The sequence below is a fragment of the Umbelopsis ramanniana genome (assembly GCF_025399195.1).
Source record: "Umbelopsis ramanniana AG unplaced genomic scaffold K450scaffold_23, whole genome shotgun sequence".
In the NCBI taxonomy this organism is placed as follows: domain Eukaryota; kingdom Fungi; phylum Mucoromycota; class Umbelopsidomycetes; order Umbelopsidales; family Umbelopsidaceae; genus Umbelopsis; species Umbelopsis ramanniana.
Window position 1 is genome coordinate 241565 of NW_026252109.1, and position 27192 is coordinate 268756.

General features: G+C 44.1%; 13 protein-coding genes across 13 annotated transcripts; 6 read left to right on the forward strand and 7 right to left on the reverse strand.

The window, feature by feature from the left end:
- Positions 1-1107: 1107 nt before the first annotated feature.
- Positions 1108-2759, reverse strand: K450DRAFT_271320 (uncharacterized protein; the record flags this gene model as incomplete). The annotated part of the gene is made up of 4 exons (XM_051593002.1): positions 1108-1312; positions 1379-2269; positions 2353-2389; positions 2462-2759. The coding sequence occupies 4 exons, from the start codon at positions 2757-2759 to the stop codon at positions 1108-1110; spliced, it is 1431 nt and encodes a 476-aa protein (XP_051445219.1).
- Positions 2760-3745: 986 nt separating this feature from the next.
- K450DRAFT_271321 (uncharacterized protein) lies at positions 3746-4762 on the forward strand (the record flags this gene model as incomplete). The annotated part of the gene is made up of 1 exon (XM_051593003.1): positions 3746-4762. The coding sequence occupies one exon, from the start codon at positions 3746-3748 to the stop codon at positions 4760-4762; it is 1017 nt and encodes a 338-aa protein (XP_051445220.1).
- On the reverse strand, positions 4654-6725 carry K450DRAFT_238710 (uncharacterized protein). Its single transcript, XM_051588646.1, has 7 exons — positions 6644-6725; positions 6290-6568; positions 6058-6206; positions 5906-5995; positions 5697-5822; positions 5545-5622; positions 4654-5470 (listed from the first exon to the last, which is right to left on the reverse strand). Exons 1-7 carry the CDS (start codon positions 6702-6704, stop codon positions 5051-5053), a joined length of 1203 nt encoding a protein of 400 aa, XP_051445221.1. The 5' UTR covers positions 6705-6725; the 3' UTR covers positions 4654-5050.
- Positions 6726-7037: 312 nt separating this feature from the next.
- Positions 7038-9797, reverse strand: K450DRAFT_238715 (uncharacterized protein). Its single transcript, XM_051588647.1, has 4 exons — positions 9670-9797; positions 9192-9582; positions 8289-9026; positions 7038-8223 (listed from the first exon to the last, which is right to left on the reverse strand). Exons 2-4 carry the CDS (start codon positions 9534-9536, stop codon positions 7132-7134), a joined length of 2175 nt encoding a protein of 724 aa, XP_051445222.1. The 5' UTR covers positions 9537-9582; positions 9670-9797; the 3' UTR covers positions 7038-7131.
- A 445-nt stretch (positions 9798-10242) lies between these two features.
- On the reverse strand, positions 10243-12130 carry K450DRAFT_238719 (uncharacterized protein). The gene has a single exon (XM_051588648.1). It carries the CDS (start codon positions 11876-11878, stop codon positions 10523-10525), a length of 1356 nt encoding a protein of 451 aa, XP_051445223.1. The 5' UTR covers positions 11879-12130; the 3' UTR covers positions 10243-10522.
- A 1435-nt stretch (positions 12131-13565) lies between these two features.
- On the forward strand, positions 13566-15222 carry K450DRAFT_174028 (uncharacterized protein; the record flags this gene model as incomplete). The annotated part of the gene is made up of 4 exons (XM_051584189.1): positions 13566-14102; positions 14171-14563; positions 14628-15050; positions 15118-15222. 4 exons carry the CDS (start codon positions 13566-13568, stop codon positions 15220-15222), a joined length of 1458 nt encoding a protein of 485 aa, XP_051445224.1.
- Positions 15223-15317: 95 nt separating this feature from the next.
- Positions 15318-16093, forward strand: K450DRAFT_238722 (uncharacterized protein). Its single transcript, XM_051588649.1, has 3 exons — positions 15318-15529; positions 15612-15713; positions 15786-16093. Exons 1-3 carry the CDS (start codon positions 15403-15405, stop codon positions 15944-15946), a joined length of 390 nt encoding a protein of 129 aa, XP_051445225.1. The 5' UTR covers positions 15318-15402; the 3' UTR covers positions 15947-16093.
- K450DRAFT_238725 (uncharacterized protein) lies at positions 16004-18373 on the reverse strand. The gene is made up of 2 exons (XM_051588650.1): positions 18195-18373; positions 16004-18116 (listed from the first exon to the last, which is right to left on the reverse strand). Exons 1-2 carry the CDS (start codon positions 18355-18357, stop codon positions 16240-16242), a joined length of 2040 nt encoding a protein of 679 aa, XP_051445226.1. The 5' UTR covers positions 18358-18373; the 3' UTR covers positions 16004-16239.
- Positions 18374-18509: 136 nt separating this feature from the next.
- Positions 18510-18903, forward strand: K450DRAFT_238726 (uncharacterized protein). The gene is made up of 3 exons (XM_051588651.1): positions 18510-18640; positions 18708-18750; positions 18814-18903. The coding sequence occupies exons 1-3, from the start codon at positions 18537-18539 to the stop codon at positions 18886-18888; spliced, it is 222 nt and encodes a 73-aa protein (XP_051445227.1). The 5' UTR covers positions 18510-18536; the 3' UTR covers positions 18889-18903.
- A 25-nt stretch (positions 18904-18928) lies between these two features.
- On the forward strand, positions 18929-20433 carry K450DRAFT_173904 (uncharacterized protein; the record flags this gene model as incomplete). The annotated part of the gene is made up of 4 exons (XM_051584187.1): positions 18929-19024; positions 19095-19198; positions 19277-19503; positions 19568-20433. 4 exons carry the CDS (start codon positions 18929-18931, stop codon positions 20431-20433), a joined length of 1293 nt encoding a protein of 430 aa, XP_051445228.1.
- A 364-nt stretch (positions 20434-20797) lies between these two features.
- K450DRAFT_238732 (uncharacterized protein) lies at positions 20798-22473 on the forward strand. The gene is made up of 3 exons (XM_051588652.1): positions 20798-21657; positions 21751-21853; positions 21933-22473. The coding sequence occupies exons 1-3, from the start codon at positions 21004-21006 to the stop codon at positions 22316-22318; spliced, it is 1143 nt and encodes a 380-aa protein (XP_051445229.1). The 5' UTR covers positions 20798-21003; the 3' UTR covers positions 22319-22473.
- A 195-nt stretch (positions 22474-22668) lies between these two features.
- On the reverse strand, positions 22669-23706 carry K450DRAFT_198845 (uncharacterized protein; the record flags this gene model as incomplete). The annotated part of the gene is made up of 1 exon (XM_051584584.1): positions 22669-23706. One exon carries the CDS (start codon positions 23704-23706, stop codon positions 22669-22671), a length of 1038 nt encoding a protein of 345 aa, XP_051445230.1.
- Positions 23707-24447: 741 nt separating this feature from the next.
- K450DRAFT_238737 (uncharacterized protein) lies at positions 24448-26731 on the reverse strand. Its single transcript, XM_051588653.1, has 4 exons — positions 25653-26731; positions 25421-25574; positions 24912-25347; positions 24448-24843 (listed from the first exon to the last, which is right to left on the reverse strand). Exons 1-4 carry the CDS (start codon positions 26331-26333, stop codon positions 24621-24623), a joined length of 1494 nt encoding a protein of 497 aa, XP_051445231.1. The 5' UTR covers positions 26334-26731; the 3' UTR covers positions 24448-24620.
- Between the last annotated feature and the right edge of the window lie 461 nt (positions 26732-27192).

Here is a 27192-nt window from a genome sequence, read left to right on the forward strand (position 1 = left end):
CGGAGGATCGAGAATAAAAATGTTGAAATTGACTGACTGTTACCTGGGTCTTTATTTTCATTTTATTACAATCTTGAATTGTTTATATACATCATTTGTCGTTTCAGACCAATTCCGACATTTTCGTCGCCAAAGAGGTCCAGTGGTATGGAACGGAAAGAGTGTGCTATGACCAAGGCTGTGGTCATCCCACCGTATTGGTATACATCATCATTGGCAGGATATGGACAATAAGGCAGCATAAACATTGAAGCACGTTGCTTATAATGAATGGTGGATACCTCACCTGGTCCGAGGTTTGATCATTGGTTCAAGGCTGAGCGGCCCGCTAGTCCAGGCAATGGTGCACGAAGCTATTGCCTAGGTCGAAGTGGAAAGGCTGCTTAGTCTTTCATTTTCCGTTATGTTCCTAAAGTGATATGTAAAAAAAAAAAAAAAAAAAGGTTCACTTTTTTAACATAGTGAAGTCTTTACCCGGAGTACAAGTCTGGACCTTTGACAGCTACCACACTTATCTTTCGGCTGGTATAGGGACATTCGCTCAAGTGACCCCATCCTAGCCATATCAGCAGCTTCCATGACATCAAAGCTGAGATCTGCTTACTATGATCACCACCCCCAAACAGAAAGATCTATGCAACAAAATGGAGGTAAATAATTACAGAATGGATGCTATTTTTGATATGGACACACGCTCAGTGAAGGCGCCATACATCTCGTGAGATTATGCTAATGAGGAGCGACTTGCAACAAAGGACATCAACTATTTATCCACAGGTAGAAGAGACATTGTAAGAATGTCGTTTAGAGTAACTTATTACCTTGAGATAGGAGAAGCGGTATTAACATGGAATACAGGAACTGTACTCGAATGAGAAAAAACCGTAAGAAACAAAAAGTGGACCTCTTATGCGAGGGGAAGATGTGAGTAAAATGAATCGTTTCTTCCGAGAGAAACGCGAAGGCAAAGAGATAAGCATCTCATTGATGGTGCCTTTATCCTATACGAGAGCGCTTTCGGTAACTGCAGACGGGGTGACACTGTATATATATATAAAAAGGCAAGTAAGTAATTTAGGAAGAATTCGTAACGGGCAATCGTTCAGGCTACATTACCGTGTACACATGTCTGTACCAAGGGGCCCAGCGTGACATGGGCGGCCGGCCACGAGGAGTGTAAGCCATCTGGTATGTATTACAGACATGGCACCATCCTTCGCGGGTACCGTCGACATTCATACGAACGTCGATGGGTTTGTTGAACGGTCTGCCTGTAGCATGAATGATACCGTGGGCGTTTAGTTTATGGTATCTGTAAAAGAGAGCTTAGTGAGCGGGCGGCTTTCGTGTTTAATATGCAGTATGAGTTAGTGCTCACAAGTACTGGCTAGTTCTAAGCTTGAACCAGAGGATCTTTCGGTTGAGGTGGACACATTGTTCGCATCGTCCTTGTCTGCGTCTGCCTTGAAACCTCACCCATACGGGTGTATATTGATCACCAGGGAAACGGACTCCCTGTTCAATTGGAGTGAGGTCCAAGCCGACGTTCAGCTCAGTAATAGAAGCGTCCGGTACCAGAAGGTCTTCGGTGTCAGCATAATCGTTGGAGTCGTCGTCGCCACTCATTTCTTGATCATAGTGCGGCGACAGATCGTCCATTCCAATGGACTGGCTGCGAGAAAGTTCAGGTGCTCTCATTGGAAAACTGGGTGATTGCTGAAGTTCAGCTTCTTCTTTTATGTCATAATGGCCATGAAGGGTGGTGATAGCTTTGGTCGTTGAATGGGCCTGTGTAACCGCCCTTAAATTGTCATGAGACTGACTTGCAGCAGTCGATCTTGTCACGGATAACTGCGGGCTTGTATTTGTTGTGTGGACTATGGATGGTTCTTCAATGATTTGGTGTTCTGGAGCCAATGGTTGATTAATTTGCACCGTGGAGCTTTCCATGGCGCGGTTTGCTTTGTTAGACATGTTAGGCATGGGAATAGGAACCGCCGGGAGTAGAAGTGAATTCGGTCGATTAACATAGTACTCGTAAAATCCGTGGTAGTTAAAGAAGATGCTTTCAATATAATTTGCTAAAAATTCGTATGGGAGGGCAGTGGATGGATCGAAGTGACTGTCTAGTGGTGCCGCCGAGGTGGAAGCTATTGGTGGGTTGGCTACCATTGTCTGCATGGGAACGTGTGGCTCCATAGTGGGAAATTGTGCACTCATTGCAAAAATTTCGCCACCTGGTGATGGTAGCCCATTATTTGGCACGACCCTGTTAAATGCTGATTTGCAAGATAAGCCTTAGTAAGGTCAAAAAACTGATAGACAGCGATGCCCATTTAACACTGTTCTTACCTTCTGTAGAAATACAGAGCGTATGCAAAGGAGTGAACTGAATTTAGTATCCGGAATCTATCCGAAAAAAAATTATCAGGAAAAAGAATTCGCTTTGGATGGAACATACCCGGTACAGTCGATGTAGGATGAAGCGCTTCGAACCGGTTATCAGGATTCATTTCTGTATAGTTGGGGGTTTCATGGTGGTTGTGTTGGCGATGATTGGCCATCAATGGCTGGTACCTGATTGATTCAAACGGGATTTCTTTTTCTTTGCCTTTATGTCGCGCTGTCATGGGGTCTTGCGGTAAAGCTGACAACGGAGTGGAAGGCATCAAATCTGCCATATTATACACCTTGCCTTCGGGAAGCGGTTTCGTAGGGATGGATGGATTTGTTTCCTGCAGGTTTTTTGAATAGACCATGTTGTAACAGCTGAAGTGTTACGATATTTGGGATAAAAGGATAACTTCGTTACTTCAGTAGTAACAGAAACAAAAAAGTTGATCAGCTCCAAAATTCGAACAACTGTAGATTTTTCTTTAATGTGGTTTGGAAAGAAAAAACGGGAAATGCACTAATTCCAGTAATCAATATCAGTTTTACTGAATGCGCAAAGTGCAATGAAGTAAAAGAAGAGGGATGGAAGAAACGTTTAGTTCGGGAGAAGTCAGTGCTCGGGCAGGGAAAAAAAAATAAAAGCTTATAATTGTTTGGAAATGTGATGAAACCGGCTGACCACCAAGTATCCTAGCTTATCTGGTAAATGATCAAGTCTGCGCTGAACCTCTCTGTGGATGGTTCCACACTTCGATATAACCTTCTGATCAGTCAGTGGTGTCAACTTCAGAGAAATACTAGGGTTTATTCTTGTCAAATCTGCATGATTGATGTTTTAATCGCGCACAAAGCTAATGCGGTTACCATCCATACCGTACAAATAGTAAGTAACATTGGCAAATGCCACTAAACAAAATCCTTCTGACGAAATACGGCTGCAAAATATTTACAGGCAAGACGTCTTTTTTTACTTTATGTTGTTCGCAGCGCTTAGGGATGACGCTTGTTACATTTTTCCTTTTACCATTCTACTGTTCTGGTCACGCGGACACAAATTAAAAAACCACGGCATACAAATTACAAAATAAACTAGTAGCTCTCTGATAAAAATCAAAGAGTGGACATTTATTGCATTGTTGCCCAATTCCTTGATTATAAGATAGATCATAAATGAGTACTCTACAAACGAGATTAAATATATTTAGTATGAATCACTTCCGAGGCCACTGTATCTTTTTATTCATGGCTATTTCTTCTTTCCGTCCAAGCTGATTCCCTCCTCCAGGTAAACTATACAGTAAATATATGTTGTCCGCAGCAACATTGAGCCTCACTCGCTTTATCAGATAATATGTTAGAAACTTTATGGACCTTGACCGGTCTGGTAATCTCCACTCCAGGACAAAAGGAACTACCCAAATCCATCGTGACCAAAGCGCTCAACGACAAAATTCTGAGGTTACCTGTTATAAAAGAAGAATATACAACAGATAACACTTCCAATATAAAGACTGAGAAAATCAGCGTACAGCTTGTAGAGGAAGACGATAGCCAGGACTCTGTATTCCTCGATATAGAAGAAGAGCATTCTCAAATCCATGCTGAAGAAAAAGATTTACCGGCACTACCCTTGTCGCCTGCAGAGGAGGAAGAATCCCCCGCGTCGAGTGATGACCTTGTGGACATTGAAACCCTTCCTCATGGTGAAGACCACACGGAGGAAGAGAAAATCAATGCATCCCAATGGGATTCCGTGATTCAACCTTGCCCACCTACTGCCTTGGCAACTTGTAGCCCTGACGAAGTACAAACTATCACATCGGACAAGATTCGTACTGCAACACTTCCACACGTCTGTAACCCACGGCCATCTCTCATCCGTGACTCTGTGGTGGTGCCTCGAACCAAGGATATAGATCGGTATAAGATCTTGTACAAAATCAAATACGATAATCGCAAGTCAAGGGATAGTTGGTTGACAATGGATGGTCGTATGTCTATCCGTAACAGTAGAAGCGGGATGCCTCGTGTAAAGCAAATGTGGCACGAATTCAGGGAAGGAAAGAGCAGCAGTGGTCAGCTGCCGTTGGTGTACGCTCGACAACGCCGGAGTCAAGCCAAGGGTCACTATTTCTTCTGGGGAGGGTTCGTTTGTCCCATTATTTGGGTAATTGGAGCTTGGTATCTGGAAAAAACCGCCAGTTCAGCTGACGACAAATGGAGAAGGAGGTGTAGTCGGGCCGCCATGTTAACCACTGTTCTGAGTGTATGCTGCCTCCTTGTTTTCTTTGTCGTTCACCCTTCTATATTTGTTCCCCGCATGTCGTTCAAGCCACCTACTGGAACCACCGTCTTTGGATCGGATTAACAACCTCTTCTTCAAAAAGCTCATCCATTATTCCCTTCGACAATAATCCCGGAAGAGGCTTATCATCCCATTTTGTTGTGTTTGTCCTCAGTCATCTGATTTTATTTTTTGTTCTTCAGAGAAAATGATGCAACCAAACCCAATAGAATAAAAAACGAAATTTAATTCAAAGAAAAAAAAATGATGCATGTGGTGACTTCTTTGTGGGACGACATGAACCATTTCCGCTTGCAATACCTTGTCGTGCAACCATATGGATAAAGTAAAATGCTCAGTACATTTGGGAATCTACTCTTGCTTAGTAGGCACTTGTACAATCGGAGGAGCTTCCATGTTTTCTCCCAAGTTGATGAGAGCAGCGATGGCACCGGCCACCATGAGAATAAGGGCAACGGATGTCCAAAACAAAAGTTGGAAATCACTGGAGATATCTTCTACTTGGCATGAATCGCCGAGGAACTTGGTTGAATTGCATGTACAGGCATAACATTGAGTATCGACTACAGCGCCACAAGAACCTCGTCCGCTACAATGGTCAGTTTCGTTTTCGCAGGTTGCGATGTCCTTGAAGCACGTGTCGGGAGCGGCCGCAGAAGCAGCAGGTGGTGCACGCTTTTGGAAACGGCTCTTGACAGTGGGGGAGAGAACAAACGTGGAGAAGGCATATTCATCGTTCTCGTATGCTTGTTCAAAATCTGGGATCAGCGTCTGATGGGGCAGCCCAGTTAGCCAGTCTTCTTCAATGGAAAAAAAAAAAGTACTTTTGGCTTCAGCCAGCATACCTTTGCGAATAGGTCCTTCAACACCGCCTGTGCGGTTGCGTATTGTTCGGAAGAAACACCGTGCGTAGCCAACAGACCCTGTAAGGGTAAATGTACCGCAATTAATCCGAAACAGCTCAATGAAATGATGTGCTCAGCACCATGTAACCTACCTCTAAGCTGGTCATGTGGATGGTCAGGTAATCGGTTTTGTGCTTAACGGAGTCTGCCCTAGCCAAAACGAAGTCCTTGACGGTATTTTGCACATGCTCGATTTCTGCAACAAAGGTTTTGTCCGCCTGATTAAACCCGATACGAATAACGCCGCCATATTAGTGCCCTTTGCTCAGTCATTTTCTTTGAATTTTGGCGTACAACTTACATCATTGCTCATGTCGAACACACCAACATTGATCTCGGGATAAGCAATCTTGAAGCGTTCGAATGCTTCGTCATCATCAGCGACATAGATCTGAGATCGGCTGATTTAGCGCCATGAAAGCATCTGTCCGCAGGATGAGAATTGAAACCTACCTCCTCGCCATCGAAGAAACGAGTAACGCCATCTTCTCTAAATGAAGATCGTTGGATCTGATAGTTGTTGTGATCAGACATCAAAGCGACAAAATCTTCAGAGCGATCGTCTCTGACAGTCAATGTAGGGTTGTAGGTGGGCAAAATAGCTGGAACGAGGTGTCAGCATTTTTCGGTAAAAACCCCCCCCCACGTGGGACAAATGAAATGGATAACCGTATCGGCTACAAACCTTGGCTGTCACGTACACCTCCAACAGAGATAAACATGCTTCCCTTCAACTTGGAGAACAAGTTGGAACGGTCAAGTGCGGGCGATGAGGCAAGGACGTCGTTGACCAAGCTGAATGTATTTTTGGCGTCTTGAACATTGACGGTATGTCTATCTGACGTGCCCAGGATGTGTGAAAGTAGGGTAGCGAAAGATGCGAAGCTGGTCTCTGGAACGGCTACGTTAGGCTGTATTTGATTGGCGGCATTCTTTTCAGACACAATATAGACGGTTGAATGAGCTATTGTTGGGCGTGAAAAAACACGAGTTAGTTTAAACAGTGGTTGAATAGTCATGGAATCAGTACGATATATACCAAGAGCCATAGAACATATTGACAGCGTGGACGCTGCAATGGCTACCAATGATAATCTCATTTTCCACTGCTAAAACACGACAGACAATACGCTGGGTTGGCATGAAGTCCTACCTCCCCGCAAGTGCATGTCATCAAGTTTCGCTGATCCAAATAATATTTACACTAGCCAATCAAGTGTGCCATAGCTGTCAAAAGTCGTTCATCGTTTTCATCTATGAAACACGTCCATCAAGCTAAAAATATATTTAATATAAGCTGCGGTTCAAGCAATTAGTGTACCATGTCATAAGATGTGCTTTTAGGCCTTATCTTTCGGTCAAAAGAAGCACTGACTCACTGGTTTAAATTCATTGACGTTGGCCACTCTCTAGTGGTTCAATCATATCATTCTTTGACTTAATTTCTGCAGTGCTTTATTATACATGAATGCTTGACTGCGGTTTACTAATTATTCAATATTAAGATTCAATAGCTACAATTACAAATTACACAGTACGTGTTATATCACCAATGATCTCGTCGTACCAACGTGCATATACATCTCGGTTATGACGAGCAAGAATAAACATCTTGAAGCTCAACTTCTCCAGTTTGCTGCGAACCAGACCAAAACCATAACTGTTGAGGGTTTCATTGCTGCTGAATTGACTATGCTGTAAATGGGACCGAATGATGGAGAGAAGCCGTCGGGAAAGTAGTGAATACACGGTGTCCTTATAAGACAGTGTCTTCGCGACCATGGTACGAATAAGTTTCTGTTTGTCTTCAGGCAATTCTTCAAAATTCACATCCGATAGCTCCTGAATGCTCTGAATAACTTGCAGCGATAAATTCTCGACAGTGGTGTCCTTTGCTTCCAAGAGAACAAATAATTTGTCTCGAAGAACTTTCATGGCTGAGCTTGACGTTCGGTGTCGATTCGATTCATCCGTAGACGAAAAGTTCTTTGTCAGCATTAGCAATGCTGCGACTATAGTGATGGCTTGTGCCTCATTTTGGTAGCCAGTTATGCGCTCGACATCCAAAAGCAAGGTCTCAGGACAAGTGTCTGGCAATAGAGCTTCGCTAGATGAAAGGAGAGACGCCAGGGCTTCGTTGTAGATGTCTGTAAATTTGATGTTGCTTTCAGCATCCTCTACGCCTTCCGGATTACGTTGACCTGCGATCCCTTGGAGGGATGAACTAGCTGTTCTCAACCAATCTCGCGTTTTAACAAGCCCAATTTTGCCATTCATGAGTGCTGTTGAAAACTTTTCCCTTTCATATTCAATACTGATATCTTTCAAATAGGGTCGAAGGGCTTGAATTCGATAGTTGGCCAGATCCAAATTCATTTGATCCAGCAGCTCCAAAATAGCTCGGAATGTATCAGCAAGATCGCCAGCACTGGAGATGGCATGAACAGCGTCGTCTCGTACTGGGGCACACAGTTTCTCCATGGTGCGTATAACAAAGTGGACGGTATTATCTACGTTGTACGTTTCGGCGTTGATCTGTTGAGCAATGAGAGCCAAATCCAGAGTGTCGTTCACATCCTGATGAATCTTTGAGGTGGCTGGAGCTAGTGACAATAATCGCTAAGAAGAAGGGCCCTTAGTTTCAGAGTGGCGTGTTGGTTGGTCAAATAGTCACCAATCCTTACCTGTTTCATATCTCCAACAAGGCCAGGGATCCATCTCTGATAATTTTTGTTGGCAAAATCTTCTCGCATAGAATCAAAGAACGCTTTGGTGGCAATGTCTCTCACTTGATCCACAAGTTCGGACTTGCCATTCTTCTCGAGTTTGAAGTCGGGGTTCATAACGACTTCGTGGGCCAGCTGTTCATTAGTAATCCCAACGGCTGGCGAAAAGCTACCAAGTATTCTAGCAAGATCATCACTATGGGATGATGTGTGGCTGGCGGAAGACTCGGAGGTGGTGGCTGCTTGATGAGCCTTCTCGGCTCTTGGCGTAGGTGACGATGGAATGCTTAGAACAGAATCGGCGCGTTCACGTTGAGAACGCTTCTGAGCTTCTTCTCTAGCCAATTCGATGGTCTTTTTGGCGGTGTCAAGCTTTTGCTGTGCCTGCGGTCCACCGACTTTGAGTAGCTTTTGCGATATTTGCAGTTGTTGTTCGTCGAGCTGAGACCGTATCTCACTGGCATTGTCGGCTTCTTTACCAAGCGTGTCCCAGAGTCGCTCCAATTCAATGTAATGTGTAATTAAATTATCCACCAGTTTTTCAACATCTTTTGACTTCCAAGCTTCGAACAGTGCGTAATACGAGTTCCAACAGTCTTCAAAAGCGTACCACTTTGAGTCAAACTTATTGGTATGGGCAGCCTCTAGCCATTCTTGAAATGCGTGCAATAGCGTTTTTGCAGCTTGCAGCAATGACTGAATGTCAGAATCGAAGGGTTGAATGGAAGACATGAATAAGAAAGAAGGCGAGACATGATGAAGTTTAGTGATTATATTAGGAATCCCCCAAAAAAATAAACCCTCAAACAGCCTAGAAGGTTCCTGGGACAGTCACCTGGGCTGCATCAACACACAACATACCTGCTCCTGTTTGCTTTCAATATCAAGTAAAATAGCGCTGGGGCTCGATACTGTCATGAAGGCAGTCAAAAAGGTACGAGCCTTCCTCTTATCCACTTTTGTCTGGCCTTGAGCCAACACCGTCCCAGCGGCTGTAATTAATTCAGGGTCTTTCAATTTACCGACCAGTTCTTGAAAATCCTGTTTCTCGACCCGCTTGAGTCGAAATTTTCGAAATACTTGGATAGCTATTTGCAATCGCTTGTAAGCCTGCAATGGTAGACTTGTCATAGGAGCCAATTGGTCATGAGGCAATATTAATTTTTGCTTCATAAGCTGACTCTTGCTTCTTCGTTGGAGTGCCATCCTTCTCTTCTCACTTTTAAGGAGTTTTTGGTCAATGGCTCTCCGCCTGCTCTCTGGTAAAAAATTCAGGTGTAACAATGAAGCAGAGTGAGCGAACGTCTGTGAGATAAAGAAATCGAAGCATAGATATTACCTTGGATAGCCATGTCATTCAACCGATGTTGTTTTGCTCTCAACTTTGCCCGTTCAACCATCTCTCGACTTGACAACCGCAGCTTCTCCAACCGAGCCGTTCGTTTTCTCTCAGCCGCTAAGAGGTTTTGCTCGATGGTGACTCGGCGCAGTTCATTTTTCTCTTTAGCATTATGAGCGACCATCTGAGCTTGAAGAAACCGCTGCGATAACTTTTCTCTTCGAGCATGAAGGAAAGCATCTCTTTTCAGCTGAGCCTCGGCCGCTGCATCTACCAGGCGTGGATAATTGGGAAAGCGCTGGGCTAAATGAAAGGGTTTGCCTGAGGATTTGGACAGCGAATAAGCATCGATTGTATAGAAACCACTGTTGCTCCTCTCCATGATAAAGCGACCCTGTAAACCAAAAATGATAAGCAAAGAAAGCAAAAGGATATTCAGAATGGATGGGATGTCTTAAGTCACGGTTATTATCCCGTGACGGAATTGATTAACCCACCCCCCCCCCCCGAATTTGGATACCAACGGATTGCACAATAGGGAAGAGCCATAACAACAGCTGCCTCTTATCTTGACTTTCATGACAGGCTTTGTTTTTATCAAGGTATCCACTTTGCTTCAGAGTGGGGTTCAATTTCATTTGAGTTTTAACTATATCTTTTTGCCCTTTTTTTTGTTTAGGCCGGCATATTGTTTCACACCTGATACACATTATTGGATGGGAGAATATGAAGATGTATAATGAAACATATGTGGTAATACTATACAATGAGAAGTAAGGAAAAAAAATGAAGCTCGGAAAGTACAATGGTAATATAAATTCACGGTGGATACCATGCAAGCATGACCTATCCATTAGCGTCGAGCCGAACAAATCCACATAAACAATCGCCACAGGGCACCTATGCCTGCAAGGGAGGCTACAGCGATACCACCATAAAACAAACCATCGTACAACACTGTATTGCAAGCACTACAGATGCCTGTGAAATGGGTCGAATCACATGCAGGACAGGACTGAACAGCAACTTTTGCATATACAATCATAGCTATGCCTGCAGCTACGAATCCCAGGGATATCAGCATGCAGAAACATGAACAGCAGGTCATGGCTGGACAATAACAGCAGCAACCAGATGATGATTGTCTCGGTGGTTTATAGGCCTGCGGAGGGGGTGGGGGTGGCATGACATAGGGTTGAGGCACTGGAGGGCGTGGTGGAGGAGGAGCACTATAATATTGGTTAGGTGTGGGGGTCGATTTAGCAACGGGGCGTGGTTGGGGTTTTGGCTGTGGACGGCCGCGTGAACCGGGTAAATATCCATCACGGTCAGGCCGCAGATAGGAAGGCGGGGCAACCGAAGGGTATCCTGCTTCTAAATATTGAGGCTCAGGTTGAGGTTGCTGGGGAACGACATTAGATTGATACGTTGGTCTTCTGTTCGACGCATCTGCCATTTCTATCATATTTCCTTCCGCTGTAGGTTGGCCCTGATTGGCAATACTGGCTTCCCTCTCAGACTGCTTCCATTCATCCAACGGAATAGCATGTGGATCATAGTACCCTTTTTCTTTTGCTTCGTTGCCAACCGCCATCAGAGCTGCCCCTGACGCTGCACCCACAGCTGCTGCCGTGTTTCCTCCCATTAAACCATCATACGAACTTTCTCGTCGAGAATACGATTGTGAGTTAGCATTGGAATGACCACTGCTCCTGGTGTACGCGGAATTATTGGTGCGGACGGTAACTTGATCGTCAGCTTGATGGGGTGGGTTTGCATACGGTTGTGGAACAGGGAATGCCCCGACAGCAGGTGCCAAGTCATTATTACTGTACGGAGGATAAGTTGGAGTTGTCATTGGCTGAGTTGACGTTCTTCGGGGGCGCGGAGGGGGATATTGTCCTGCATAGGGATCAGCTTCTAATTGACCAGCGGTATCGAACGAGGCCGTGGAAGGCAATGTATGAGGCGGATCATAAGGTGTAAAAAATTCCTGGTCGTTGTATTCATTGGGATTTTCGCTACGGTACGACTGCGTCATGGCATGAGAATAGTTGCTATTTGCGGAAGGAGTGTGGGTGTTGGACGGTGTGAAAGCAGTTTGGTAGGAAGACTGTCGGTTTGAACTGGCATCGTCCGGAAACCGCCTTGGTTGAGGATCTTGTTGGTAATTCGACCCAGCTGGAGCAAAGTAATCTTGATGGGACATGGTAGCCTGCAGCAAGAAGATGGGACAAATTCAAACAGTAAAATAAGCCCCCGAGGGAGAAGTGCGTGAGGAAGAAAAAATGAAGGCGACCAAAACGGTAACACAATCATAACAATAGAGCTCTGAGACCAAGATCATGATTCGAGACATTGAGCTATAAATATAAGCAAGATGTATGGACCAAAGCAAGTCTTCACATGTAAGCTTTGGCGGTCGTTGCGACTTGCTGTAGAAAACCGCTGCCAGTCAACGGCTGGAACAGGTGAAAATACGCTAGGCACAACGAGCGCATGTAGGTACAAAGTTGCTTCGAAATCAAATAGCGCCCTTGCCAAACTTCCTTACACTTTCTATCGCTTTTTGAACCCCTTCACACTGTCTTTTAATAATTTGATGTACTTTTAATCTCGGGTTTTTGGCTCAACTTGAAAAAAAATGGGTCTGTCGTTGATGACGGTTTTTCAAGCCAATGTCAATTTTACACGCACAACGGAAACTTTCTCCGTGATGATACAAATCATGCGCATAGGGACCACTGAATAGGTCAAATTTAATGAACAACTTTAATTAATAAATTGCAACAGTTGTCAATCAGAAACAAGGGTGACGCAAAAGATTTTTGCTTTTTTACATTTTTTGTGCCAAAGGGGGGCATCGATTCAGCTTTTCGTTTTCATACCATCCACTTCCGCTTAGCCCTGTTGACGTCCTTTCCAGCTAGGATACGTTTGTCCTTTGGCTTTGTTACCCCCCATACCTACCATTAATACTACCAGCCAGCCATATGAAGGCAGAAACCATAGCTTACGAAACCCCTACTTCTTCGACTTCAGGCTCTCCGTCAGCTAGCCCATCTGCTGGCTCTGTGGAACTATCAACTGATGCGGAAGTCAACAAACATCAGCCTGAAGCAGCCAATTCAGACACCGATGCACACACACCAGCGACCATGGATGATCAAAGCAGAGACAGCAGCGATGAATATGATAATGTATCCTTTCAAGAAGACTCGCCAAATAGTGTGGCTTCCGATAGTGACGGTGATTTTGAATCTGCTGTAGAAGATGGTAACGAAAAAAGTGACGATAACAGGATCAAAATTTTGCCATGCAAAGATAATAACAATACCAACTCTATAGGCAAAGAGAAAACAGTAACCAGTACTTCCATAAGATCCTCAACCGACATGGTAGGCGATGTGAGATCGTCCTTGTCCTCCATATGCGAGCCACTCAACGAGTCAGACGACGGTCTTTCGGCCGAGACCAACACCACTATCAGTTCATCAATCTCCTCACCCACGGAGCCTTACAAAACGGGAAGTAACATGGAGTACGGCAATGACGATGATATGGTTGAGGATGATTTGAGTATAAACGATCGTTCGCGTAAAACGGCCAGTGTACCCGTGTTTCGAATGGAGTTATCGCGAGTGAGTTTGGAAGGTATATCTCTTCCGTCAGATTGTAGGAAGCAGCGTTTGCAGGAAGAGGACAAAAAATCCAGAGGATTTGCCAAGCGCTTTAGCTTCCCGATCAATCCCTTTGCAAGATCGGCGTCCCCTGCCACTCCTGAAACCGTCTCACCCCAGCGACCTTCTGAGGTACTTCAACATCGCTTTAGTCAATTGTCTAAGGACAAAAAAAAAGCAAGGGAGTCGATCACTTCTATTGTGAGTCTCAGGGATATGCTAGCGCAAACTGGAAAATCTTCAGAAGAACAGCATACTATCGTTATCCAAGAACTGGATAAGCTAAAACATGAAATAGAGGTAGAGAAGGATGACGAGCCTAACTGGGGTAAGCATAACAGGAATGGGACGTTCGATGGGACACATGCTGATTACTGCGTTTTTACAGACTTTTGGGCATCTGTTTTGGTTGATTATGAAAAAATATCGAAATCGAATGCAAAGCAACTTTCACAACACATCAGACTAGGAATACCGTTTTCATTACGCGGCATGATGTGGCAATTGTTTTCCGGATCAAAAGACGATGCGTTAGAGGAGCAGTATCGAGAATTGTTGAATGAAACCAGTACCCACGAGAAACTTATTCAAAGAGATCTGGCAAGAACGTTCCCTGGTCACGACTATTTTAAAGAGCGAGGGGGGGATGGCCAAGAAGGACTGTTTAACGTCGTCAAGGCTTATAGCTTGTACGATCCAGAGGTCGGCTACTGCCAGGGTCTCGCGTTTGTTGTTGGCCCCTTGTTACTGAACGTGAGTATCTTAAATGCCAGTTTATGTTGCGACTTTGCATCTAACTGCTCCACCCACTGTTATTTTAGATGCCTGATGAAGAAGCTTTTTGTGTTCTGGTACAGTTGATGGGCAAGTATGGGCTACGGGGACATTTCACTCCACAAATGGAACAGTTACATCGAAGATTATACCAGTTTGAGCAGTTACTACTGGAGAAACTGCCACGAATACACCGATATCTAGATGAGCAAGGCATTCGCTCTACGATGTATGCGTCACAGTGGTTTATGACGCTATTCGCCTACAAGTTTCCACTCGAACTTGTCTTCCGGATATTTGATATCATCTTAGCCGAAGGCATAGATTCCATCTTCCAATTTGCCTTAGCGGTTTTGCAGAGCAACGAGAAGGTTATACTTAGTCTGGAGTTTGAGGCACTACTAGATTTTCTGAAGAACGGCTTGTTTGCCGAATATCAGGTATGGATGCATGCCTGACTCCCCACTGTATGGAAAGCTGTATAATGACAGTAAATGATTGTAGAATGACGATCGGAGACTCGTGCAAGATGCATGCGCTATCTCTATCAACCCTCGGAAATTGAAGCAATACGGTCGGCAGCACGATACCTTGATTGTGAAAGAACAACAAATGAATGAAAGGGAAGAATCGCTACGACAGTCGAATAGAGAAATGATGGAGACTATCAAGCGATTGGAGATTTCACTTCAGAAGCTACAAGAAGAGCACCAGCATGTCGCAGCGCAGGTCATAACGTCAAAAGTCGAACTAGCTCAGCTGGATGCTAGTAACAGCGAGCTCCGTAAAACGAATGCAGAGCTACGACGGCAGATTGATACTCTACCAGCCGAGATCGAAAGTCAGTGGAGGACAGAGTTTGACGAGCTTTGCCAGCAAAATTCTGACCTCGTGCAGAAAAACTCTGCTTTGGAAGATTCCCTCATGGTAGGTGGTTTTTCTGATATTGGTTCCTGAGATTGCTTCAGCCTATTGATGTATGACTACTGGTTAGACGCAAGAAGGCGTTGTTATAGATCTGAAGATGAGGTATGCTGAATGCGAGAACGAAAAAGAGGCTCTTCAGTGCCAGTTGAATGAGTTGAAGAAGATAATATGAATAATCTGTACTTGTAAATACGTTGTTTCATTCAAGCTTGCACTTGCATAATAAAATACAAAAATTCCATTCCGACTTCTAAGGGACTTGCCTACCGTCAATACGCACAACTTTCAACCCGAGTTTTGTTGTGAAATACATCCCCTTCTGCAACAGCCAAAGACGTTGACGCCATTTGGAATGGGCGGCAGATATTATTGTGATTACTGTGATTGCACGTTTCCTGACAATGCAGCCAACAGGAAAAATCACATGGATGGAAGTGTGCATCAACAGAACAAGAGAATGTATTATGCAGAAAATCGAAGTAAGCTTACTTTTTCTAATTATCTGCAAATGACTCTTTCCCTCACTAACACGCAACTTAGGTCTAGCTGATATCATTGAAGAATCGCGAACGAAACCACCGTGTAAGCAGTTCATGCAGAACCAATTTTGCGAATATGGACCAAACTGCAGATACTCGCACATTATGTTTGACAGATTTACTGGTATGAACTGTGCCGCATGATGAAAGCCATACACCGACCCATATTGATCCATCATTGTGGTCTTCTTTTTAGGTCAACCTATCCTTCCAACTCAGACGATACCTGCGTCAAAACCTCAACCTTCAGTACGATACGAGCTTCCAAAAGGCTGGAAGGCAAGAGAGCTGACGCCTTCATTGAAACCACCGCCGAGAAAGGGTTATGACTGGACTCAAGTTGGCCATTGGGGCTAAATAGAAGCCTAACGAGAGTGCCGTATGCCTCATTACTGACCTATTAGCTGGGCTACCAACTGACGCACGCACTGTCGCACATCCATGACCCACAAGAATGCTAGCAAGTCAATTCATTGACCAATTGAACGCTTAATGATGCGCTTGCTTCCTTGTGAGGAGACACTCACTGTACATACATACACACACCATCATAATTAATAAAGCCAGCTCATATTTCTGCATGGGCTATAAACTTCCGCGCAAACACAGTGATTGTAAGAACTTTTTATTATACATGTAATTAGTGTATTTCACCAGCGACAACCAGAACTTAACACGTTGAACATATTATCGGTAGATGACTCAGTTACTTTTTGCTTCTTCTTGTTGGAGGATCCTTTTTTGCCACGATCCTGGCTCTTCTTACGGCCATTGCCGTCATCAGCGTATTGGAATACTATATTGACCTCGTCCTCGTTCCACCCTGCCATCACCAGTTCAAGTACCTTGTAACACATACTGCTGATTTCCAACGACTGCTTTCCGACCATTCGTTCGATTGTAGCTCCACCTTTAGCATTCCGTAAATAGTGGTGTAAACTTTGGCCATTGAAATATTGTGCAAGGGTTGGAGGAGGAAACAAATGCTCGCCTAAATTCAATGCTTGCGCAAGAAGGTAACTGCTAAGCAAAGTAGTTTGTAGCTGGGCAGCAATCTGTAATCCTCTTCTGGTTGGGAGAGAAGAAGATGGTGTGCTGGATGGAGGAGGCTGACTTGGCCAGAGGGTCGGTGAAAGTGAAACGACTGTAGATATGATGATGGCGACTATTTCGTGATTGGAAAATTTATGTACAACTTTGTTTGCTCCAATGGACATGGCAGCGTGATGGATAAGATATCGCAGGATGGCGATGATGGATAGGATGGTTGGATGAAGCGAGCGGTCTAGGTGATTAATTTCACAGTGGTGAAGCTGGAGATACAATTTCAATGCAATATCAGGGGACGATAGTGTCGATTGCGAGAGTGAAGGTATTTGGGCAATCGAACCAAGTTCTGACAAAGATACCGTCTTAACAATGTCGTTTCCAAGGTGATTCGCATGCCTAATATACTCCGTAATTTCCAGTGGCACAAACGGTTCAGAAGAAGATGATGATCCCAAAACAATGCTATACATCCATTGGCGTAATTGGCGACTGATGACCCAGCTGGACTCTCTATCCAAGTCCTCTATAAAAGGTGTGCACCAGAAATTCCGATCGCGCATAACAACATCCATAATCTTGTAACAGTACTTTCCATTCCTGTATTGTTCGTGAATAGTGTTCCAGATAGCTTCCTGTATTTGAACATGTTCACACGGACTCGACGGTGTGAAGCTAATTTCGCTGTCGGGATCATATTGTCGAATAGATTCATGTAGAGCTTCCAAGACCTGATGTGCCGTTAAGTCTTCAGGAAGATTCGATATAGACTCTATGATCTGACTGAGAAGTTGATCAATAGAGGAGGCATCTTCGGCATGATGATTAATGTAGGCTGCAGTTCTTTTGAACCAGTTTTTGGGTATCTTTCCACCAAGATTATATTCCGCCTTGATGGACGAGGTAAACAAGTCTGCTGGTAGGTAGTCATTACCTAAGATAGATGCGAAGACTGGCATATACTTCGGCTCCAATCCAAAGTGGCTTGCAATTTTATTGGATCGGTAAGCCAGGGCAGTCAAACCATCCGAGTTGATGGTAAGCGTGTCCAGTGGTACATATCCAGCAGTACCTAGATTATATACGAAGAAATCAGAGTCTCTGGAGATGACAAAACCCCCATTTTCTCTTGCTTGTCGAGCGATTTCACCGTCAGCTTCATCATCACAGAATTCGAAGTCGATAGAGTTATGCCGAATTGCATGTACACAGGCATCCAGTGCCAGTAAGGGCATGACGAACAGTTGCTGTGATACCGATGTAGATCTATTAGCTCTCGGACTTTTAGCGTTTTGTGCCAACCATGTCATGTTTTTCAGCACGTTGTGAATTCGATCAATGTTTCCGCGGTGTCGAAGAAATCTTGTCTGCTCTTTTCTGTCGTGAAGGGGACCATCGAAGTAAATTTTCAGGTCAATACCAGCCGCTTGCATTTGTTTTAGATGCGATACAAATAGGTCTGCAAATTCAGTATACTGGCCTATATCATTCATTATGCTAATTGTCAGTACTCTGAGCCATTGATATATCTGAAAACAAAGTTTAAAAAAGCTAGTACCTCCATGGATCCAATCAAGATCACTGGTCATATACAAGTGGTGCACATAAGCGTTGCCGTCTATAAAGAACTTTGTTTTCAGATCGGCTCCAGATTTCACATCTACTCTATTGCCAAGAGCTGGTTGGCTGCGAATGTAGGATGCCAGCCCTCGAACACCCATGGTTTGCTAGTAGATCGTTGACAGGAGTGCTTACTCCATTATCAAAATTTAACTATTTGAGTTTTTGTCACTTAAATGTACATCACGTGCGTAGTAAATGACGCTAATCACGGGAGCGAGCGCACAGGCAAAAGTGCATTGTCTCCGACTTGGCTACAGCGTTTTCAACTTGATCAACCATGGGTGCTGCTCTAAGTTGTGTCGCATTACCTGCACTGGGTACAGTTGGAGCATGGGTAGCCAGCTGCTTCTCTGCCGCAGCATGTTCATTAGCTTGTAAAAGGTAAGCGCTATGAGATCACTCACATGGGATGGCGTGCCAAGTACTGACTTGTGCACTTGGCATTCAGCTGCAACTGCAACAATTCGATTGCTACAAGAATAGGATACGCAGTAAGTGGATGCCACATTGTGTCTAGTATGGTTTGTACTTCGGGATGCTAACGTTTGAATTAGCTTATATTACTCTTGAATTCAATTGTAGGTCCAATGCCCAACCTGTCAGTTGTTTATAGTTCCACCATTTACTGATTTTTCTTGAATATCTTCCCATATACAGCTGGCTTGGCTCATGTTATCAAATTGGGCTATTAAGCAACTCGAGCATCTTACTTTGGATTACCTGAAACTCGATTGCGCTGGTGGAAAATGTTATGGTATTTTGGCCGTACGTAAAGATCATGTTGGCTCGTTGCAACTTGTCATTGTCATATGCTGATCTTTGTTGTTTGTAACAGGTTCATCGAGTTTGCTTCGCGCTTGTTCTTTTCCATGCTATTATTGGTCTCCTCGTACTTGGTGTTCATGACAGTCGTCAGAAACGTGCTGCCCTACAGAATGGGTAAGTTTGGCATAAAAGGGATAGATAGGTTTACCCCTTGTTATTACTGACTTTCTAACATAACGTGTACATTAATAGATGGTGGGGTCCAAAGATACTGCTATGGATGGGTCTTGTTGTTGCCTCCTTTTTTATTCCAAACGGCTTCTTCATCTTTTGGGGTAACCATATTGCCCTCATCGGTGCAGCCATCTTCATTCTATTGGGACTTGTTCTCCTAGTCGATTTCGCACATAATTGGTCCGAAAGCTGCTTGGAAAAATGGGAGATGTCCGATAACAACAAATGGAAATGGGTGTTGATAGGTAAGTTGATGTAAGATGTGGAAACTATGGGTTCATGGATATGAGGACTGACGATTACATCTAGGCGGTACATTGCTTATGTTCGCCGGTGCTATCACTTTGACAGGCGTCATGTACGGCTACTTTGCGCAAAATGGATGTTCTTTGAACCAATTCTTTGTGACCTTCAACATGATTCTCTGCTTCATCATCACCTTCCTCTGTGTCACTCCTGCCGTACAGGAAGCTAACCCACGATCTGGTCTTTCACAATCTTCCATCGTTGTCATTTATTGCACTTACTTGATTCTATCTGCTGTTGCAAATGAACCGAACGACAAACAATGCAACCCATTACGTAAATCCGTTGGCCCACAAACCACATCAGTTGTTTTGGGTGCTATTTTTACGTTCTTGGCCATTGCTTATTCAACCAGCCGAGCTGCCACTCAATTGAAAGCACTTACCACGAAGAATGACTATGAAGCACTCAACAATAGCAGCGCAGTTCCTCTCCGCACCAACCAAGTGGAAGCTGGCGCTAGAACCATGGATACCAATGTTAGTTCCAGCCGTCAAGCGTTGATTGCCGCGGTGGAAAGTGGTGCTTTACCCGCTTCAGCCCTCAATGAAAGTGACGATGAAGACGATGATAGCTATGACACCAAGGATGATGAGCGTCATGGAGCAGTTTATAACTACAGCTTCTTCCATTTCATCTTTGCCATTGCCGTTATGTACGTTGCTATGCTATTGACCAACTGGAACACCATTGTCGATGTTCCAGACGACGCTCAAACCGACAACGGCGATTTGGTACGCATTGGCCAGAGTTACACCGCTGTCTGGGTCAAGGTCGTTTCAAGCTGGCTCTGTCATTTGATCTATGGATGGACGCTTGTCGCACCTGTTGTGATGCCTGATCGATTTGGGGTGAGTAGTAGTGTTTGATTTAGGATACAGCGCATGTATGATAATAACAGTTAATTATAGGAGTATTGAACCCGATATTACCGTGGAAATTATTATTTAGTATCAGTTGCAATTGTAAAAAAAAAAAAAATTCTTATTCTAAAACCATGCTCTGGCCCAATCAACATTCTCTCATAGCAATTTGTCTTAGTATCGACTACTATATCCATCGTTTTGTGTAAACAAGGATAGACCGTAAATCAAACCTCTATTTGATTGAACGTGTTACATCATATTCATGCAGTGACGGAGGCCCTTTGAAATGGAACAAGGCTTGGAAAAAGCACATGCTACCCGCAATGCCTTTAGAATAGCGCAATGCAGCTGATATAGCCGTAACACTGCCACACTACGTTATAGTACAGGCTCAATGCACGAATGATGTTCTTGTAGCCATAGCAAAGTTAACATCGATTAGTGCCTGCTCAAGACGGGTAGAGGCATGAACCTTGGCCACATGTGCACTATCGATAAACCAGCGGAGATGCAAAAAATGAGAGCAGCCATGGGATATCCGATTAGCACGATGATGGCAGACTTCTCTAGAGAATGAGAAGAGGTCATGAGGTCAGAAAGCAATGGGAAGCAAATAGCCTTACCCGAGGACCTCAAGCCAAACCCGTAGGAAAAACCCCACGACTTGCCGTTTCCGGTGAGAGAGAATTATTGTCCCGTTCCGATGAAATTCAAGCCCAGACATACCTAGCCAACCCAAACTTGTCTCAAGCCCGCATCGTATATTTAAAGGATTGCAGCTTGCCATTAAACAGTCAATATTCCCTTCTTTTTCTGCTTTATACCATGTACAAATCTTATAACCGACAACCTAATGTCAAGCTGGTCAACGCTGATCCAGCTCAGATCTACAGCAACATGAGCCCCACTCCGATCTGCATGGGTGGTCAAGCAACTATCCATACCTGCCGACACCCTTCAACTGGCAGAAGAATGGCTGTCAAGCGTATCTGCCTACCCCGATCACTGAGCGAAAAGCAAAAGACAAGGCAGATGGCCATCAATGAAGCAGCCGCACTGGCCAGTTGCAAATGTGCATCAGTGGTACGGCTAGCTGATTCAAATATTTACGAAGCCTACGATTCAGTGTTCATTATTATGGAATATGTATCCGGCCGCACCTTATACGAAGCCTTGATCCGACATAGAAGACCATTTGAAGAGCCAGAGATTGTGAAGATCCTCAAGGTGAGCCTTCCCCTTGCGTCTTTTTGGCCAAAACGAAAGTGGCCTCCTATAAAATTCCTGCTAACACGTTGTCTTGATTTGTTGTTCTAATAGGACGTTGTAGATGCTCTGATGGAAGTCCATGATCACGATATGGCCCACTGTGATATCAAATCCGATAACATTATATTAGGAGACGATGGAACTGCTCGTCTAAGTAAGTACCGAGGCTTGAGACTCCACCAATTTGACGGAATGTTGATCTAATAATATCTATTTTTTTTTTTTTTTTTCAGTTGATTTTGGCTTTGTTTCCATGGCCAACTCGGAAAAAGACGCCTCACCACATGGACAATATCAGTATTGGGCTCCAGAGGTAGCTGCTCATCTTGATACAATGCACATGCCCTCCCGGGACATATGGGCTCTAGGAATCATGACCCTGGAGATGCTACAGCAAGGCCAACTCAGCTCCGGGGCTATGGATTCCTGGGAGTACATGCAACATTTAGCAACCAACCCTATCCCCAGTATCCCATCCTACTCATCACCCGCATTGAGAAACTTTATAGAGCGATGTCTCGACGTCGATCCCGACACGCGAGCAACCGCTTCAGAACTTCACCGTCATTCCATATTTGAAGAGCAGTCTTCCTATGAATCGCCTACTGATTCAGACTAAGCAAACAACGAGAAATTCTTTTGTTTGCATTGATACCCTTCCTCACCCCAACCATATCCTAATCTCAAGCTTGTACTATAGTGCCATTGTACATTTTTTTTCTTTTAATCTTCCACATCATTTTAAATACAAACCTCACATTAATTCCAATAAGCACCATGGTTTCAAAAGTGTGTACCTGGCAGATTTTCAGACGTATTAGGCAGGTATCATCTGTTTGTTGTATTCTCGCCGTCCCCGTGAAAATCAACCAATGCCTGTGAACATTTTATTAACATTTTATTACTGTTATTATGTTTTTTTGATTTGATCTTGCTTGACACATGTTATTGCAAGCCGTGCTATCCCATTTACTCATCTGCCTCACCATCACTTGACGGTTGGTGTTGAACGTTTATATATGTTTTGTACATACTGAACGTTTTCTTATTGGTGAGAAGACGCTGCATCAGTTGATGCCACCCCGCCCTATCCAGTCTGTCTACGCCGTACAGAGCGGAAGTAGAGTACTCTTTTGACCATGTCACATTGCCTTGGACATTATCTTGATCCAGATCGGTCCAATACTGGTCCCAGCCGAGGAGCGTTCCGTCTGTGGTGTCATATTTGTAAATACGGAAACCAGGGTTGTTGACCGGAATAATAGATGGCGAGTTGGTCAACACGTTGCTGATCTCGTTGATGTTGAAGGCCATGTGGGATCGCTTCGATATGCCTTGCAAAGCAAATGTTCCATTTGTATTGTGAAGCACCGCCAAGTGATCCTCTAGTGAAAGAACATATTTTAGCCAGCTAAAGACAACCCCCACATGAAAAGCTTCTTCAATCTGCTTACCATTCGTATGTCCTGTGAGATGAGCGGCAATGGTGTTGCTATATTTTCCCAACAGGTTGACGTAAGCCTCGTAACACTGTGGTTTGTAAAGCTGCTTGGTGTTCTTGATAGGCGGTACGTGGGATATGATGTAAACGGACTTGTTGTTAGCAGCCGCAGACGCGAGCTGGGTGTCTAACCAGATCATCTCCACTGCTCCTGCCGATCCAGTTTGATTGCAGTCGGGAATCCATGTATTTTTCGTGAAAAAATACATGGAGTTGACACTCACTATGGTGGGGCCATTAGGAATAGAATGGACAAACATACCACCGTTCGAAAAGGATTCCGTCAAATTTAAACCGAGAGGATTCCACAGACTCTTCAATTCCCTGAATATATTGCCTGAATTAACGTCATTCGATGCCAAATCAATGTCATCGTGAATAGGAGTGTCGAGGTTGCCAATAGTAGGGAAGAGTTTAATAGTTTGCAAGTTGAACGTGGCACTAAAGATACTCATAACATATCTATGTTCATCCAACAGTTCACTATAGGTTCGATTCTGCCCCATGTCGCGTACCTAGTCATAAATATGTCAGTGAGCATATCAAGTGAAGTATGGCTCTATTCGCAAGTCAAGAAATCGTACATGGCGAGCGGTGTCTCCAGTGTAAACAATGAAATCGACATTTTGAAACTCGGCATTTTTGAGGTATTCAAAAACAGATTGTACCTGCAATATATATGCGCGTTAGCTGACTAGACTACACACGCAAGCCTACACGAATGAACATTCTTTGCTGTACCAATGGAACAGGAGAATCGCATGCGGTGCCTAGAGCACCATACTTGCCAGCGGTATTGTTGGCTTCACTGGCGCTTTTACGATGACAAAATTGCGCAGGATCGGAATTCTGAATGTACAACGGATCAATATGGATGTCTACCAGACGGGGAATTAGCTACAATAATGTCACTTGCAAGGAACTCGATTAGCATAAATGACATCGTCATACCGGTAATATGAAGAAACGTTCCAGACGCTGCATCCACCCGTTTGTTAGTATTAACGTGAAGAAGGAATGCTGCCAACGTTAAGTGTATATAGGGCAGCATAGCGGTAAAAGAGTAGTAAAAGGTAGACGAGGATTTGAAGCGGATTCTTATACAAGTCTACATTAAAGGGTCACGCATCGACTAAGAAATTGAATAATTGACTGGCACCGATTAGGAGTACCTTGTCGTAGTTCTAAGCAAAGTTTGTAACGCGCACTAGTACAAGTCAAGTCGCGTACAGCACGGAATACATTGTCATTATTATTATTTTTATTGCAAATCATGGCGAATAGAAACATATGGAGGCATCTCATGAATCAGCAGTGTTCTGTATAGCATACAAATAGAAAACTGCCTCAAACGGTTTGATTGATAAAATGGTATACACAATATTTACGATAGGGGGGATAATGTTGCTTATTAGAAGTATTAATCGTTCTTTAGTATAGCCTGTACCATCCTATCTTGTTCCTTTGTATGAATGAGCAATGCATCAGCATGCCCATATCCTTCGAATAAAACGGCTGGGACATCGTTTCTCTTCAAGTACTGGTAAACTCTGGGAGCGTGAATGATTCGGTCTTTTTCGGCTAAAAACACTTGGGTTTGGTCTAAAGAGGGAAAATCTTTGGGAAACATGATGTTTTGATGCCTTTGCATCTACTTGGTTAGCCTTATAACTCTGGAGTGTTCCATCCATTCACAACAAGATTAACTCACCACCAAAACCATCTTCCTAGATACCATGCAATGCATGCCTCCTTGGCTACGAAGTACCATAGGACTAATTCAAAGCCGGTGGTTGGCATCTTGTAGACAAAATTTTGGCATAAGTAGGCCTCGTACAATTGGAAACACACAGGATCAATCAAGACGGTTCGGTCAACAATATTAGGTCTCTCCTTTATGATCCAGCCTGCGACGATTGTCCCTAGCGAATGACCAACCACGGTGGCAGATTTCTTCAACTGATGTCGATCGAAAATTTCGTCCACCACGGCCAAGGTTGATGACATGGTGAAAGGAGTTGTATGAAAAGGACGTTGGCAGAACAATGACATTGAAATATGGGGCAATTCGATGAGTATGATGGGCCGATTCGTCTTTCTCGATTTTTGATACAGAGAGTTGAGAAATGAAACGTAGCTACATAAACCTACACGAAACATCGCAGGTGAGCAATGACATGACTAGTTCAAATATATGGCATCACACCCTTGAATACTCACCCATTCCAATTCCATGGATAAACAAAATAGGACGATTGTCAGTGGTGTCAGCATTACATGGTAGTAGCCAATAGGATAGTGCCCCACAAGGATATCGCTGGAAGCCGTAGTGTTTAAGCAAGAGGCTCATCGAGGTATCAAGCAGATGTACAGTCTGGTGTAAAAAAAAAAAAGGTTTAGGCCGTCATCATTCAATGTTTTTGTTTGGTCCCTAGTGCTATTGTAAACTTACAGCATAGAATATCAACGGGCGGTGTACGCTCTGAACGGGATCCAAATTCAAGCGACAACATTTCACAGCGGGATTATGACCGGGCTCGAACGTATAGTTGGCACGATTTTGCAGCATGGCCAGCATTTCCTCCAGAAATATATCTTCCTCTGATCCATCTGTAATAGCATCAACATGCCTGTAAAACATGGCCCAACAAAGCCACTCCTTCATGTTGCCCCGAAGAATAGTAGAAAAAGGAGCATCAAAGAACCAAAGCGGAAGCTGCTCTTCAAAATCAGTCAATTGTTCCAAACAATCACTGTACAGTGAGCGCATGCGTTCCAAGGGAACTTTTGGATAGCTGATGAGGCTTTGATAAGTGCGCTGCACCGACAAATGATAAAGACTGAACAGACACTCGAGTATGGACCAGCCTAAAAGCAGTCGTCTCGGAGCTGAAAAAGTGTGGGATTCATCCAGGGCAATGGAGTAAATGACATGAGCCCAGCTTGCGAAAGTGACGCTGTAGATTGGAATGACAATGCAAATGAGAGCTACATAAAAGTCCCAGTCCTTGCCATATAAGAAGTTCGACCGAGAGGACGGCCAAGGTGTGAGGGTCGAGCAAATAGACCAAGCGGTACTGACAGTTTTGGTCTGTCTTCGAAAATGCCTTTGAAGGATTCTTAAGACTTGCATGTTGAATGAGACCTCAGGTAGAACGAATGACAGAAACAAGCAGTAATAATCAATCGAGCATCAAGTTTTAAGAAACAAACAAATGAAATAGGAGAAAAAGCGACTGGCGGGATGAAATGGGGCACTGGCGGCGGATTATAAGGAATACAGGATGTAATTCATCCGAAACCGTTTTGGACATGATAGAACAAAAGGGTAGCTTGCGTTATTGAGAACTTTCATGTGGGTTATGGTTGAACCGGTCATGGGGTCAGGCGACTGTGACCCACAGTTGTTAATCATTTAAGGCTGGTAGCTGGTGACAAGTGTTCATGACAGTGATCGTTGTGGCTTTGAGCAAACAGTAGGGGATATCCATCTGAATCCATTCCAATAAAATTTCGATTTTTAAAAAGTGGCTCTCATTGGGTAACTGGCTCGACCGTATGGTGTCACTGGAGCCAGCGTGCAGTGTTGGGGTGAAATGATGTCATTTGTGTCAATTGAATTTATCCTTTCCAAGTCGCTGTCGACCTCCGCAATACGAACAGAAGGGAAGTGTTGTATGGCGGGTGACTTGGTTACAAGGCTGCTGATCCATCCCGGTTTGGTGCAAGAGCAGCAGGTGTCAAATGGAAGAGCTTATGTAAGTGAGCCACATCTACATTTGACAATAGGGAGTCCACAGTATCGACTGGATGCCAGTGGATCTTAATGCAACGTGTTTTTTATTCTTTTTGAAGAGAAGCATTTTGCAGTGATTCATTTTATTTACTGGGTGGTGCCTGCTTCCACCACCTGGAGTTGCTCACAGGGATCGGCCAAATGGCCATTGTGGCTGGAAGAAGGCGGAGCTAAGCCACTATGGTTCTGACACCCA